Source organism: Somniosus microcephalus, chromosome 3 (genome assembly GCF_052327205.1).
Source record: "Somniosus microcephalus isolate GS21.2 chromosome 3, FLI_Smic_1.0, whole genome shotgun sequence".
Classification (NCBI taxonomy): domain Eukaryota; kingdom Metazoa; phylum Chordata; class Chondrichthyes; order Squaliformes; family Somniosidae; genus Somniosus; species Somniosus microcephalus.
The window spans coordinates 41,256,547-41,272,083 of record NC_140989.1 but is presented as its reverse complement, the minus strand read 5'-3'; the positions used below and the strand labels follow the sequence as shown (position 1 = coordinate 41,272,083).

Sequence of the window (15,537 nt, the reverse complement as noted above, 5' to 3'; positions counted from 1 at the left end):
AGGTCAGTTGGCATCACCAGACACACTCACTGCCTTGTAGGCCTTCAAAGCGGTGGGAGCCTACCTGTGGCACACCAGCCTAGCAAGACATGGAAAGGGTGAGGCAGAGGGCGGAACGACTCACTGATGGGGCATTGGATGCTTTGGTTGGCGCAGTGGAATCAAGGCCAAGGAAGATGGTCAGAATGTGATTTATGTTTTGGACAGTCTCCCGGGTGTGAGAGGCAGTTATGTGTCAGTGTATTAGTTTTGCTTTCTGTTGCCATAGCTTTCTCATGTTTGAAGGAACCACATTTTGTTTAATGAAACACTATCTTCATTTACAATGGCCATGCCTGCTATTTACATGCATCTTGCCCTTCACAGGCTTGGGGGTATCAGACCGATTCCATTCCTGTTCTTGGAATGGCAACAAGCATTCCGTGAGAGGGGCCTAGAAGCTACTTCTGATCAGCCTCTGACGCGCAGCCTGAGAAGAGCCGCTCGCGTAGAAGTTCAGGCCAGCAGGCATCTTCTCAGCCACCAACAGAGATGTCCTGCACCTTATCTGAGGCTGCAGATCTGGCTGAAGCAGCTGGCACAGCTCAGTCACCACCTCCTTTCTAAATCGCAGCCTTCTGACACACTGCTCCTCCGGCATGTTCATGTAGGAAAATTGCTGTCGGAAAACCCTGCCAGCTTAAGGTCTGCTGTGGCGACGTCTGTTGGCCCTCCTCCGTCTGGCCATGCCCGCCCCCCTCTCCCAGCGCCCTTTTGTGGTGATTATTCTTTATGTTTAGTAAGAAGTATTGTGATTGGTTGTTTGTTTCCTGCCTTGGGATATATGTTGTAATCTCATTGGTAGTTGATGTCATGTGATTTGTGGTGGCCATCTTAAATTCAGTTCTTTCCAGCCTTTAGTTGGGACTGGGTGTTGAAGATGTGCTACAGGATTTTTAAGTTAATAAAGCCTAGATTAGAAAGGCAAATCTATTCTTTATTTCACCTTTCCAGATGATTCAGCAGCAGGACGTTCCCCTCCAATGCAGCCCCCATAATAAGTGCCCACAGGAAGGTTCCCCATTGTCAAGGCTCACCAACAGCAAGGTGATGGTCAGAAGGCTGAAGATCGTCTGCCTGCGCTGGCTCAGTGGTCAAATGGCTCTCAGTGTGCAGCTCAGCAACTCTTTGTAGCTCTCGAAGAAGTTGTGCTCCAAAAATGGCTGCCGCTTTTAAACCACACCAGTCCCCTTTAAATAACACCAAGTCGCTCTCGGGCTGGAGGAGCAAGGTCCAGGTAAGCTGTCACTATTAGCGCCAGGCGCTAGGGAGGGGGGCGCCACTGAATTTCCGGTCCGGGGCACCCAAAAGGCGTTGCACACTCAAATGACGTCATAATCAGCCTGCGCCCCTGAGTGGGCGCTAAGATTTAGCGCCGGCGCTAAATGCATGCTCAATATGGGGCGAGGCGCTAGGCGCCTTGCGCCCGCCCGTAAATTGGCTAGCGCCCCACTTCTCGGCCTCTTTAGGCGTTAATCAGTGGCGCTAACAACCGAATTTCTCCCCCATAGAATTCTGCAATATAATGCTCAATCTGGTAGAGCATAAATCAGCAGAGAGCACGCTGCAACTGTACAGTGCTTGGCTCAGAATGCAACATGAATATTGTGTCCAGTTTTGGTTGTCAAGACACAGGGGGGAGAATTGAGCTCTGGAGGCAGTACAGAGGAGCGATGAAGCTGGTTCCTAATGTTAAATCCCAAAGAAACTTTGGCTGTTGAGCCCCAATGTACCTTATTGAGGTAAATAAGATTTTATTCATTCTTTGGATGTGGGCATCACTGGCGAGGCTGGCATTTATTGCCCATCGCTAGCTGCCACAACTGAGTGGCTTGCTAGGCCATTTCAAAGGGCAGTTAAAAGTCTACTGTGTTGGTGTGGGACTGGAGTAACATCTGGACCAGACCAGCTAAGTACAGGAGGTTTCCTTCCCTAAAAGACATTAGTGAACTAGTTGGATTTTTATGACAATCAGACGACTTCGTGGTCACTTTTACTGGTACCAGCTTTTATTTACAGATTTTATTTTCAACTGCATTAAAATTCTCAAACTGTCAAGGCGGGATTTGAACTCACGTTCTTTGGATTATTAGTCCAGTAACCTATCCACTACATTACCGTGCCCCCGTAATAATATATTAAATCCTACAAAAAGATAAATCTACTTTCAGGTATGCTGAGAATCACATTTTTAACCTGGTGAAACACAAATTTCAAGCTGATGTCAGGGAGTTCTTCTTCAAGTAGAGAATGATTAACGGGGACAGGCTGGATGGACCAGAGGGCCTTTTCGTCATTGTTCGCATGTGCGTACTTGGAAGGGACTTCTAGATAAGGTATTGGAGGCAAAAACATTGGAGTCCTTTAAGACATAGAGCGGAACTTTCAATTTCAGCCTAAGCGTAAAATGGGCGGTAGCAGATCTGCCACCCATATACACCCCACCCGTTTCCATTCCACTGCAATGTAAAGGAAAATCAGGTGGGGTGTATAGCGGGCGGCCCGCCTGATCCGATCGCTACCGCCCATTTTACAACCTCTGCCAAAGTTGAAAATACCACTCATAGTTAGATTGTATGATTGGGCTGGAGGGGGGAACTGTGGGTATTTTTAGATAGGGTAAAAATATGTCCTATTTCACGCTTTTATCTGTGATCTTTAACTGACAACACCACCAAGTTCTGGGATGAAGAAAGGAGGGAAGGAAAACCATTACAATGAGAAATCTTAACCATAGCCCCTCAACAACTTCTCATGGCCAATCCAGAAAGAGCATGGCCTGTGCCCATGGAGTTATGCCACCCTAATTGGGTAGGATTACCTGGGTACGGAATAGGTTAGTGCAATAAAACATGGATATTAACAAGACATTTATATGCAATTCAAAACGCTAACACTTATCATAAAGGGAAGCAAAAATGAATGACTCTTAACGCTTCATTTTGAATAGTAATTATTCTTTGTACCCATACAAATCTAAACATTTGTTTTTCTGCTCATGATGCAGAAAAGCTCACATGCTCCCCAAAGTGTTATTTTTGTTCAACATGATTCCAATTATTGTATTTATATAGTTGCGTCACACAATTCTGTACATTAAATGCAGTGTTCACACAGCACGGGTTCCAATATTTTGTTCGTGTGGTAAACATTCCCGTTACCCTTTCCCTTCTAAGGGGACTCTGTTTAAAATGGGAATTTGTGAGTGTGGAATGGTCCACCTAATTGGTTTCTCTAAAAAAGCCAATGTAATCAGGTGCTTAATTGCCATCTGAAAAACAGGTCAACTCCTGTGCACAGTCTTTCATTTGCATTTTCTTCTTGAAAACTGCAACCCAAAAAAGTCAACTACCAGGTCTGGAGGAATTGATTAAGAGATACACTGAGCTTGCTGGGTAAGACCAAACATAAACCAAACAAAAATAAAGCATTCGATCATATTGGGATTAGGAATATCTTTTAGGACAAGTGGAACCGCCCATATCCAATAATAAAACAAATGTAGATTTAGCACCTTCAAACTCCATGGCAATCCCCATATCAATAAGCATCACTATTTCAAACGCAATACTAGTGAATTCCCTACGTACTATGTCAAAAGTTTATTCAGAAGTGGGAGCTGAGTTCTTGGACTGCGCCTTGATCTTGACAGACTGTTACAACAGGGGCCTGGATGGAGATCAAATTTGATTCTGTAGTGAGCATGAAATAGTGAGAAAAAAAATCAGAGGTTGTAGTGACACTTAAACCACCACTGATAATATAATTGGACTTGATATAGCAGGATGGAGAGAATCAAGAGATAATAAAATGGATATACTAGATTTTAAAATAATTGTGTTCTATTCATCTTTGACAGTGCGCCAAATGAGTCTGTTTCTCAGGTGTCTCACAGCCGTTGCCACTGCACCTGCTCCCTGTTCATCATGGGCCAGGTCTATAGCATCAACAGTGGCATCATCAAATCTTTCAAGCAACCTCTTGCAATCTGCCATCAATCCTTTTCCCGATTGCAAAGTGGCAAAGCATACAACATGCTACCACAATTTGAGAGTGTTGGCATATACTGTAAGGTACTCTGGGTCCTATCCAGACAACAGAACCATCCTTTTGAGCATCTCAATGGCTTGCTCAATTCTTATCCTTGTCTTCGTGTGTGCTTTATTGCAGTGCTCTTCTGTCGCACTGATGATCCTACGAAGTGGTGTCATGAGCCATGGGAGCTGCGAGTATCCCTTGTCGCCCAACAGCCATCTTGTGACCCTTGCCTCTACTGTTGCAATAGAGCTGAGACGCTGGACTGACAAAAGTACAACGGCATCATGACAGATTCCAGCAAGCTGTGAATTCATGTGCAAGAACCTGTGCCTGTCATTGCAAATGAGCTGAATAGGGAATGGTAGCCTTAGCAGTTCATATAAATATGGGGATATACATTTGGGGTGTACGCTACACGGGTGCAATCAATAGCCCTGACAAAAGTCCCCGTGGTTCTCTGAAATGAGCTTGGGGCATTAAAGCTGAGTGCTATGGACACTTTTTGTGCATAGTGAGAGCTGTCTGTGCTGTGGATCTTGGCTGCAGCAACGAACAAAGCTCCTCTGAAGATGCATTTAAGGGGAAGCTATATAAACACATGAGAACAAAGTAGAAGGTTATGCTGATAGGGTTAGATGAAGAGGGGTTGGAATCGCCTCGTGTGGAGCATAAACACCAACAGGGACCAGTTGGGACGGATGGCATGTTTCTGTGCTGTACCTTCTACGTAATTCATGACTGAAGCGCAGCCTCCTCAGAGAGAGCTCCTGGGAAAGGTCTTGGAAAGTTCATCTGGTGTCTACAGATCCTGCTGGATGGGTAGTTCCGAGATGATCAGGCTGTCCCTTGGTGCCACCTGATTAATCTAGCTTCACATAGCCTCCTGCTATTCCTCTTCCTCCAGCATTTAAATCATGTAAAGTGGGATTCCCATTGTGCAGCCCTCAGACCGAGCTCAGTAATTCTCTTGAGATAGAATGTTTTCCAAGGGTAATGCTATAACAGAGGTGAAGGCTTCCTGAGTACAAAGGGGAAAAAAAACTGCAATACCTGCAGTGAGTCCTAATATGTGGCCAAGATTCTCCACAACCCATCCCAATGAGCTGTGCCCCTTTAAAGAAGTACTTCCGCCTTCATGAATGGGTCCTGGAAAACTGCGCCTTTTAAACCGTGGCACACATTGTGAAGAGCAGATGGAAAGGCAGATGTCCCGTAATTTAGGACGGGTGACGTCATCACATAAATCAGCCATGTCAAACATTCCCGGTCCCACAGAGGAGCAAATCTTAACTTACGCCCTTCCAGAACCCTGAATTTCAAGGCCAGGCTGTCTTTAAGTTTGTAGATGATTCCCAAGTTGTATGCAGAAACAAGATGATCACAAGAAAGGGATAATATGCAGAGACCTAAATTGAGTTGGCGGCCCCTGAGATTCCACTGCGGTTCTCGGTCTTCTATTGCAACTGAGGCAGGAGACCAGCAAAACCCCAGAGAAATGTCATGGACGGCCATTGTCAGCTGTTTATGCCATTTCTCCAGATGCTGCAACGGTCTCCCGCCAAAGTTATAGCGGGAGTCTAGGAAAACCAATTGCTGAAAGGGTGACTCTACCACCAGCAAAGTATAATGTTGATGTTTCAATCTAAAAAATAAATTTTTTAAAAGTCTATCTTTAAAAATAAAACTATAAACTATATAGCTTGTTGGTGCGTATTGTGACTTTATCAGCCAAGCTCACTGATTTTCTTCACAGAGTTCTAACTGCACAGAAGAGCATATCTAATAATGCATAGCACTCCTTATCATAAGGAGTAGGACTAATCAATTAAAGACAGATAACACTACACCTAAAATAGCTCAAATCTGAACTGAGTAGACTCCTTGTGAGAACTGTGAAAGAGCCAATCTTGATATTCATAGTTCTGCAAAAAACACAGAATTAGTCCATCTCTCCTCAAACCCAATTAACTTATTGTGATACCAACAAATTCTGATTTGCTGAGATGTGCAGCTTTCACATTTTTTCTGATGGAAGGCTAGTTTGGGAAGTTAATTGCTACACAGCTTCTTAGTGCTCTTACACATACACCGCTGACTGCTTCTGATACCTCTACCTTGCCCATACATGCAATTAGAAAATAACCTGGTACAGGACTCATGCTCAATTAGAGTTTGCAGTTACCTGATCCATTAATGTTAGAATAGTAATTAAACTCATAATTGGATAGGACACTCGTACTGAATCGGTTTTGTGCTCACTTCCATCTGAATTGCATATTGCTTGATTTCTAAATTAGGCAGAACGGAGCAACATTGAAATTGTGGATTTCAATGATATGAGCATACGGTTGGCTAAATAACATTTAATTGATCACAACACTACTTCATGGATTTTTAATGTATAACATGAACTAAAAAAAAATGTATTAAGTGCACCTGGAAAAACTCTATGCAGTGTTACTATATGGACATCATTTACAGTCTGGATCATAGAATTATAGAATGGTTACAGTACGGAAGAAGGCTATTCGGCCCGTCGAGCCCGCGCCAGCTCTCTGCAAGAGCACTTCAGAGAGTCCCACTCCCCCGCCCTTTCCCCATAGCCCTGCAAATTTTTTTCCTTCAGGTACTTATCCAAATCCCTTTTGAAAGCTGTGATTGAATCTGCCTCCACCACCCTTTCAGGCAGTGCATTCCAGATCCTAACCACTCACTGCATAAAAAAGTTTTTTCTTATGTTGCCTTTGGTTCTTTTGCCAATCACCTTAAATCTGTGTCCTCTGGTTCTCGACTCTTCCGCCAATGGGAACAGGTTCTCTCGACCTACTCTTTCCAGACCCCTCATGATTTTGAACACCTCTATCAAATCTCCTCTCAATCTTCTCTGCTCTAAGGAGAACATCCCCAGCTTCTCCCATCTATCCACGTAACTGAAGTCCCTCATCCCTGGAATCACTCTCGTAAATCTTTTTTGCACCCTCTCTAAGGCCTTCACATCCTTCCTAAAATGTGGTGCCCAGAACTGGACACAATACTCCAGTTGAGGCCGAACCAGTGTTTTATACAGGTTCATCATAATTTCCACGCTTTGTATACCTCTATTCATGAAGCCCAGGATCCCGTAAGCTTTTTTAACTTCTTTCTCAACCTGCCGTCACCTTCAACGATTTGTGCACATATACCCCCAGGTCTCTCTGTTCATGCACCCCCTTTAGGATTGTACCATTTAGTTTATATGTCCTCTCCTCATTCTTTCTACCAAAAGGTATCACGTCGCACTTTTCTGCGTTAAATTTCATCTGCCACGTGTCCGCCCATTCCACCAGCCTGTCTATGCCCTCTTGAAGTCTATCACTATCTTCCTCACTGTTCACTGTATTTCCAAGTTATGTCTCATCTGCAAATTTTGAAATTGTGCCCTGTACACCCACATCCAAGTCATTAATATATATCAAGAAAAGCAGTGGTCCTAGTACTGACCCCTGGGGAACACCACTGTATACCTTCCTCCAGTCCGAAAAACAACCATTTACCACTACTCTCTGTTTCCTGTCACTCAGCCAATTTCGTATCCATGCTGCCACTGTCCCTTTTATTCCATGGGCTTCAACTTTGCTGGTAAGCCTATTTATGTGGCACTTTGTCGAACGCCTTTTGGAAATCCATGTACACCACGTCAACCGCATTGCCCTCATCAACCCTCTCTGTTACCTCATCAAAAAACTCAATCAAGTTGGTTAAACACGATTTGCCTTTAACAAATCCGTGCTGGCTTTCCATAATTAATCCACACTTGTCCAAGTGACTGTTAATTTTGTCCCTGATTATTGTTTCTAAAAGCTTCCGCACTACCGAGGTTAGACTGACTGGCCTATAGTTGATGGGTTTATCTTTACACGCTTTTTTGAACAAGGGTATAACATTTGCAATTCTCCAGTCCTCTGGCACCTCCCCCGTTTCTAAGGAGGATTACAAGATTATGGCCAATACCTCCGCGAATTCTTCCTTCACTTCCCTCAGCATCCTAGGATGTATCCCATCCAGTCCTGGTGATTTATCTACTTTAAGTACAGCCAGCCTTTTTAGTACCTCCTCTTCATCAATTTTTATCCCATCCCTTATCTTTTCCACCTCCTCCTTCACTATGTCTATGGCAGCATTTTCTTCCTTGGTGAAGACGGATGCAAAGTACTCATTTAGTACCTCAGCCATACCCTCTGCCTCCATGCGTAGGTCTCCTTTTTGGTCCCTAATTGGCCCTGCCCCTGCTCTTACTACCTGTTTACCATTTATATGCCTATAGAAGACTTTTGGATTACCTTTTATGTTAGCTGCCATTCTATTCTCATACCCTCTCTTTGCCCCTCTTATTTTCTTTTTCACTTCTCTGAATTTTCTATATTTAGCCTGATTCTTAGATGTATTCGCGACCTGACACGAGATGCGAAACATTGATGATTGGTTGGTTTAATTCCCTAACAAAAGAAAAATCCGGTCTATGCAGGGCCTTAGTATTAGTCAGATTTCTTGATTTCACCACGATGAACATGCATAAGACATGCACAAAGTGCATTGGACTGCAGATGTGCTTTAATCTGTCACTGCTGCACATCAACTAATCTTCCAGCATTTACCATAGGTGCCAACACAGACTATAACACAACCTCCTGCCTCCTGTTTGTAAATGACCCCTCCGTCCCATCGGAGTTACACCCCAATCAAGTTGGGGAGGTGGGTGTGGAGGAAATGTTTGACCTACATTGCTCATGGTGGATATGAAATAAACAATTGTCAAAAAAAAGCAGATATTGAAGATTTTTTTTAAACCAATGGTCTTATTTATAAATTAAGAGTAAAGTGACCACATCCCCTGCAGCTTGAAACATCAGGGTGAAAGTTATCAACTGAGCACAAAATATCAAGGATATGGAAAGTTTGAAGTGAGCAGCTCAAAAGGTACTTGTGTGCCGTGCCTTGGCTCAGTTATTTCCTGTAGTTTATTTCTTGAACAAATGTTTTTGCCCCTTTCCCTCTTATGGGTCAATGTCACTCAGTTGGTAGGGCCAAAAGATATGACTTCAAGTGCTACACCAGGGTTTGAGCTTTTAAACTAGCCAGATAATAAAGTGCTGTACTGAGGATAGACTGGATTGTTGAAAATTCAGTCCCTTGGCTGTGATGTTAAACCAAGCTCCCCAACTCCCTGTTCCAGTGATTCAAGTAGATGTCAAAATCCCACAACATTATTCAAAAAAAAGGTCAGGAAGTTTCCTCACTGTCAACATTTTTCCCTTAACCAATATCACCTAAGAAAAGATGACTAAGTTAAGGCATCCCAAGAAACAGGCCGTGCCCACACCAAGAGGGCAGACAGGCGACCTATCGCTGGATTCTAACAATTCTGAGAGTTCTACTCTGTAACAGGCCTCGAGGAATCATGCAAGGGCAGCCTGAAGTGGTTCTTACATCGTTCCTTTCTCCCTTCAGATAGATGGACTAGCTTCCTCCTGAAATGCCCTCCAACGGCAGGACTGAGATCTGGAAGTAACCATGTGGGGAATTTGTGACACAGCGTCGGAGCTCCAACATTCTGCACCACCACACTGCTCCTTGTTCATGAACTTGTTTTATATATTAAGGGGTATAGCCAAGAAAGAAATGGTAAGCAATTTACTTTTAACAAAAAGCTCATAAGAAACGTGACTGTTGATTGAGCATCATAAATCGAAGTGGTGGGCGCACTGGGTACCTTCTGACAAAATAACAACAACAGCAACTTGTATTTATATAGCGTTCTGTCATTAACTGTGCGCGTATGCATGCTAAAAATAAAAGCTGCAAATGCTACGTAATGCGTTTTACAAGCATGCTACAGTTTGCCAGAAGCGGTGCGAGGGTCAATGAAATACTTGTTTTGCTTACCTTCATCATGAATTTCTGTGTAAGCATACAAAATATTTTGGAAAGTTAGTTTACATGAGTATTTTTATTTTAAAATCATAAGAACTTAGCACTATTATGATTTACTTACGGTTAGAAAAGTTATGAATATAACTAACATCAATCACCTCAGTATATCATTGTTGTAGGAAACCAGAAAAGCATTAACTTAGCAACTTTTTTTGCTTTTATGCTCCTAGCACATTAAAACAAAAATCATGATATAAAGTCCCCATTAGCAAAAGGTAAGCTCGCCAGCTGAAATCACAATTTACTAAGCAACAGGTTAGTGCACATAGCAGTTTATACAGAGAATTGAGGTGCAATTCAATCATCTTAACAGGTTTGTATGAAATTTCTTTGAAGGATATTTAAATTAAAGCATTAACCCATTTAAAGTAATAAAAAAAAACTTAATTAAAATAGTGGGCAAAGGAACAATGTACAAACATGTTAATGTGTTGTTACCAATATCACAAATTGCAATTTCAACCCTAATTCTGGAATTCGCATCCCCAAACGCTTCATGGTCAATGAGGAAAATCCTGCTCCTCAACACTTCCTAGCTTACATATTCATGATAGATTAAAATAGTAAACTGTGACAAAAATTGTATCTTTTGTCTATTATACATTTTTTAACTTGTGTATCTTATAATTTGTATATCTTATTACTGGAAACAGCATTTAGGAGCTTAAAACAGGTCACACAGGGTTAAGATCTGTCATGGCTAGTTAATCTATGCAAAATAGAAACAACTTACATTGCAGTCTGGGGGTGCAAAAGGGTCACTTCAAATGAGTTGCTCCAAGAAGTGCTTTGTGACACCTTGCTGCTGAGGTGTCATTTTGTTCAATTTGCTCAGTTTAACACTTTGATTACGGATAGTCAGACTTCACTGGATGTGACAATTGCATTTGGATTTGCAAACATTGCAAGTAATTAACCTGTTAACAGCTACTGATCTAATGTAATTACAAGAGATGCAGTTGTTTATTGCCATTTTTTCCCCCAGTATATCACAAAGGATCTTGATATATTAGGTCAACAGTAGCATAGCGGTTTATGCTATGTACAGCAGGCACCTCAAAGCACTGGAGAGGTACCACCAACGCTGCCTCCGCAAGATCCTGCAAATCCATTGGCAGTATAGGCGCACCAACGTCACTGTTCTCGCTCAGGCCAACATCCCCAGCATCGAAGCTCTGACCACGCTCGATCAGCTCCGATGGACGGGCCACATCATCCGCATGTCCGATACGAGACTCCCAAAACAAGCGCTCTACTCGGAGCTCCGGCACGGCAAGAGAGCCCCAGGTGGGCAGAGGAAACGCTTCAAGGACACCCTCAAAGCCTCCTTGGAAAAGTCCACCGACACCTGGGAATCCCTGGCCCAAGACCGCACAAAGTGGAGGAGAAGCATCTGGGAAGGCAACGAACACCCCGAGAGAGAGAGATAAAAAAAAATGGCGGCGCGCATGGACGCAGCGGCTTTGTCTCTCCCGAGACTGAGCATTTTCACCCTCCTTCTGAGTCTCTTCTGGACTCTGCTGATTCGGGAATTAAAGGCTGACCTACCGTACAGCCGGCAGACGCTCCTAGACATTGGGGCCGACTGCGTGCGGCTTACACTCGGTGGCATCGATCTGCCTCCCGACATCGCCCGACCCCCGGGACCAGCGTGGCGTTCTTCCCCAGCCGGAAGTCAGCGCAGACCGCGCAGAGAGTGCAAGCAGAAGCGGGGTAAGAGGGCCGGTATCCAAAACAGGCTGAAGAGGGCCCCACACAAACCCTCCCTCCCTATTATTTTCCTGGCCAACGTCAGGTCACTGGAGAAGAAAATGGATGAGATCAAACTGGAGATCTCCACACAGAAAAGGACAAAGGAATGCTGCGCCATGATCTTCACAGAGACCTGGCTGAACAACGGCATCCCTGACACCACCATCAAACTGGAAGGACACACAGTCTTCCGCGCCGACAGAACTGCAGACTCCGGTAAGAGCAAGGGAGGCGGTTTGTGCATTTACACTAACAATGCCTGGTGCACTAACACTGACATAATTGATAGATCCTGCTCGGCTGATTTGGAATTCCTCATGGTAAGGTGCAGACCCTTCTACCTGCCTCGGGAATTCACGGCTGTTATCATCACTGCGGTCTACTTCCCACCACACGCTAATGCCAAACTAGCACTGAAGGACCTCTACAGGGCTATCAGCGAACAACAAACTGCGCACCCAGACGGAGCCTTTATTGTCGCGGGGGACTTCAATCACATAAACCTAAAAACTGTACTACCGAAATTCCACCAGAATGTCTCCTGCCCCACAAGAGGGGAGAACACACTGGATCAAGTCTACACGAGCATTGTAGACGCTTATAAGGCCATTCCCTGCCCCCACCTTGGGAAGTCTGACCACCTCTCCCTGTTTCTAGCCCCGGCATACAAACCGCTCATCAAAAGAGGGAGAACATCAGAGAGAGCAGTGAAAGTATGGCCAGAGGGGGCAGTATCGGAGCTTCAGGATTGCTTCGAACGCACTGATTGGGGCATGTTTGCCAATAATGACATCGAGGAATACGCATCCACAGTGCTATTCTATATCAACAGCTGCGTCGAGGTCATCACGACCCATAAAAATATCAGGACATACCCCAACCAGAAACCCTGGATGAACGGAGAGGTCCGCTCACTGTTGAAAGCACGCGACGCAGCATTTAAATCTGGCGACGCGGCGGCTTACAGTGCAGCTAGGACCAACCTAAATAAAGGTATCAGGACTGCCAAAAGGAAACAGACACTGCGGATAGAGGATCACTTCCACAACAACTCGGACCCCCGGCGCATGTGGCAAGGCATCCAGTCCATCACTGACTACAAGGGCAAAAACACCAGCCCCCCGGTCAGCGATGCCTCCCTTCCGGAGGAGCTTAACAACTTCTACGCTCACTTTGACAGGGACAACAGGGAGCCAGCTACCAAAGCCTTGCCACCCCCGGAAGACCAGGTGCTCACTCTGTCGACCTCTAACGTAAGGGGTGTTCTACGCGGAGTGAACACACGAAAGGCTGCTGGACCAGATAGCATCCCTGGACGGGTACTCAAGGAATGTGCTGATCAGCTGGCTGATGTCTTCACCGCCATCTTCAATCTGTCATTGGCCCAGGCAGTAGTCCCTACATGCTTCAAGACCGCTACCATTATTCCTGTGCCAAAACAAACGGCTGTGACGTGCCTGAACGACTATCGACCTGTCGCACTCACACCCATCATAATGAAGTGTTTCGAGAGACTGGTCTTAGCCCACATCAAAGCCAGTGTTCCTGCCTCTCTTGACCAACACCAGTTTGCCTATCGTGCAAACCGATCAACGGAGGATGCAATCACAACTGCTCTACACTCGGCACTGAGTCACCTAGATGGTAAGGAGACCTACATCAGAATGCTGTTCATAGACTACAGCTCAGCATTCAACACTGTCGTCCCCAACAAGCTGGCCACCAAACTCCAAACTCTTGGCCTGAACACTTCCCTGTGCAACTGGACCCTGGACTTCCTAACAAACAGACCCCAGTCTATCAAATTAGGTAACCACACCTGCCCCCCCCGACCCTGAACACGGGGGCCCCACAAGGATGTGTGCTGAGCCCCCTCCTCTACTCCCTCTTCACCCACGACTGTGTGGCTGTTAATGGTTCCAACACCATCATCAAGTTTGCGGATCACACCACGGTAGTAGGCCAGATCACCAACAACGATGAGTCAGCCTACAGGGAGGAGGTCCAGCATCTCGTGAAGTGGTGCGCCGATAACAACCTGGCCCTTAACATCAAGAAAACCAAAGAAATCATTGTGGACTTCAGGAAGTCCAAAGGCGGAAGTCACACCCCCATCCACATCAATGGGGCTGTGGTGGAAAGGGTGGACAGCTTTAAGTTCCTCGGAGTCCACATCACGGAAGACCTCTCCTGGTCCCTCAATACCACCTCTCTGGTGAAGAAGGCCCAGCAGCGCCTATATTTCCTAAGGAGGCTGAAGGGATGTAACCTGTCACCCCTGATCCTCTCTAACTTCTACCGCTGCACTATAGAAAGCATCCTGACAAACTGTATCACAGTATGGTATGGCAGTTGTAGCTACTATGACCGGAAAGCCCTGCAGCAGGTAGTCAAAACTGCCCAACGAATTACCGGCACCCGGCTACCGACCATAGAGCACATATACCAGAAACGCTGCCTACGGAGGTCACGGTCCATCATCAAAGACCCTACCTACCCCAGCCACGGTCTGTTCGCCCTCCTGCCATCTGGGAGACGCTACAGATGCATTCGCACCCGTACGACCAGATTTAGGAACAGCTTCTTTCCCAGGGCTGTCATCCTACTGAACTCCACAAATAAACTCTAAAGCCTGCACATGTGCCAATGCACTTTATTATGGTTATGTTTATGTTAATGTATTACAAGCCAAATATATGTTGAATGTTTAAATGTCTTAATCCAAATGTACACTCTCGGGAGCCGCAAGCCTACATTTTATTGTACTACACTTGTGCACTAACAATTACAATAAAAGTTGATTTGATTTGATTTTTTAAAAATTTGATTTGAGTCTCTTCGCCGGGAGCAAGCGGAAGCCAAGCGCAGGCAGCGCAAAGAGCGCACGTCAACCCAAGCACCCCACCCACCCGCCCCTTCAACCACCGTCTGCCCCACCTGTGACAGAGACTGTAGGTCCCGCATTGGACTCATCAGTCACCTGAGAACTCATTTTTAGTGTGGAAGCAAGTCATCCTCGGTTCCGAGGGACTGCCTAAGAAGGAGGAGAGTGGTTTATGTTACTGGGCTGGTAATCTGGAGAATGTGAGTTCAAATCCTTACTGATGGCAACGGAATTCAGTTTAAAAAAAACAAACATCTGGAACTAAAAAGCTACCACGAAGCTGTCAGATTGTGGCTAAAAACCCAATTGGCTCACTCATGTCCTTTAGGAAGGAAACCTGCCATCCTCATGGCCGATATGTGGCTCCAGTTCGACACTATCGTGGATAACTCTCAACTGCCCCGAGGTGGCCTAACAAGCCATTCATTTACGTGCAACGAGGGATGGACTATAAATGCTGGCCTTGCCAGTGACGCCCACATCCCGAGAATTAAATGTGCTAAAATAATAGAAATTTTCAAGTGTTCAAGTGAATCCAACATTTTAAATTCTATTGAATTACAGAAGTATTCATAATTATCCTCCAATATGGCCAACTGGCTTCACATTTTTACTCATTTTCTAAATATTGTGACGGTGAAAAGCTCGCAAGTGCTAATTCTGTTCTTTGAATAAAATTAAATGCAAACAAAACCTTAAACAGTAGATGATGTGCCTCAATGAATCCGAGACTCAACGTTAACGGAGCAAAGCAAGGCTTTTATTAACTCAGAAAGTAATACACATTGGAGAAGTGTCTCTCATCCAGAGATCTGCTGTACTGCTGTGAGACACGCTGGGGCTTGCTTAAGTAG

General features: G+C 44.9%; 1 protein-coding gene across 1 annotated transcript in view; it reads right to left on the bottom strand.

Annotated features, from left to right (window-relative positions):
• ryr2a (ryanodine receptor 2a (cardiac)) overlaps positions 1-15,537 on the bottom strand; it is a 957,985-nt gene that overhangs the window by 542,358 nt on the left and 400,090 nt on the right. Inside the window, exon 4 of the mRNA XM_085980259.1 lies at positions 10,000-10,014. Coding sequence (XP_085836385.1) covers positions 10,000-10,014 — 15 coding nt within the window. The remainder of the gene's footprint in view (positions 1-9,999; positions 10,015-15,537) is intronic.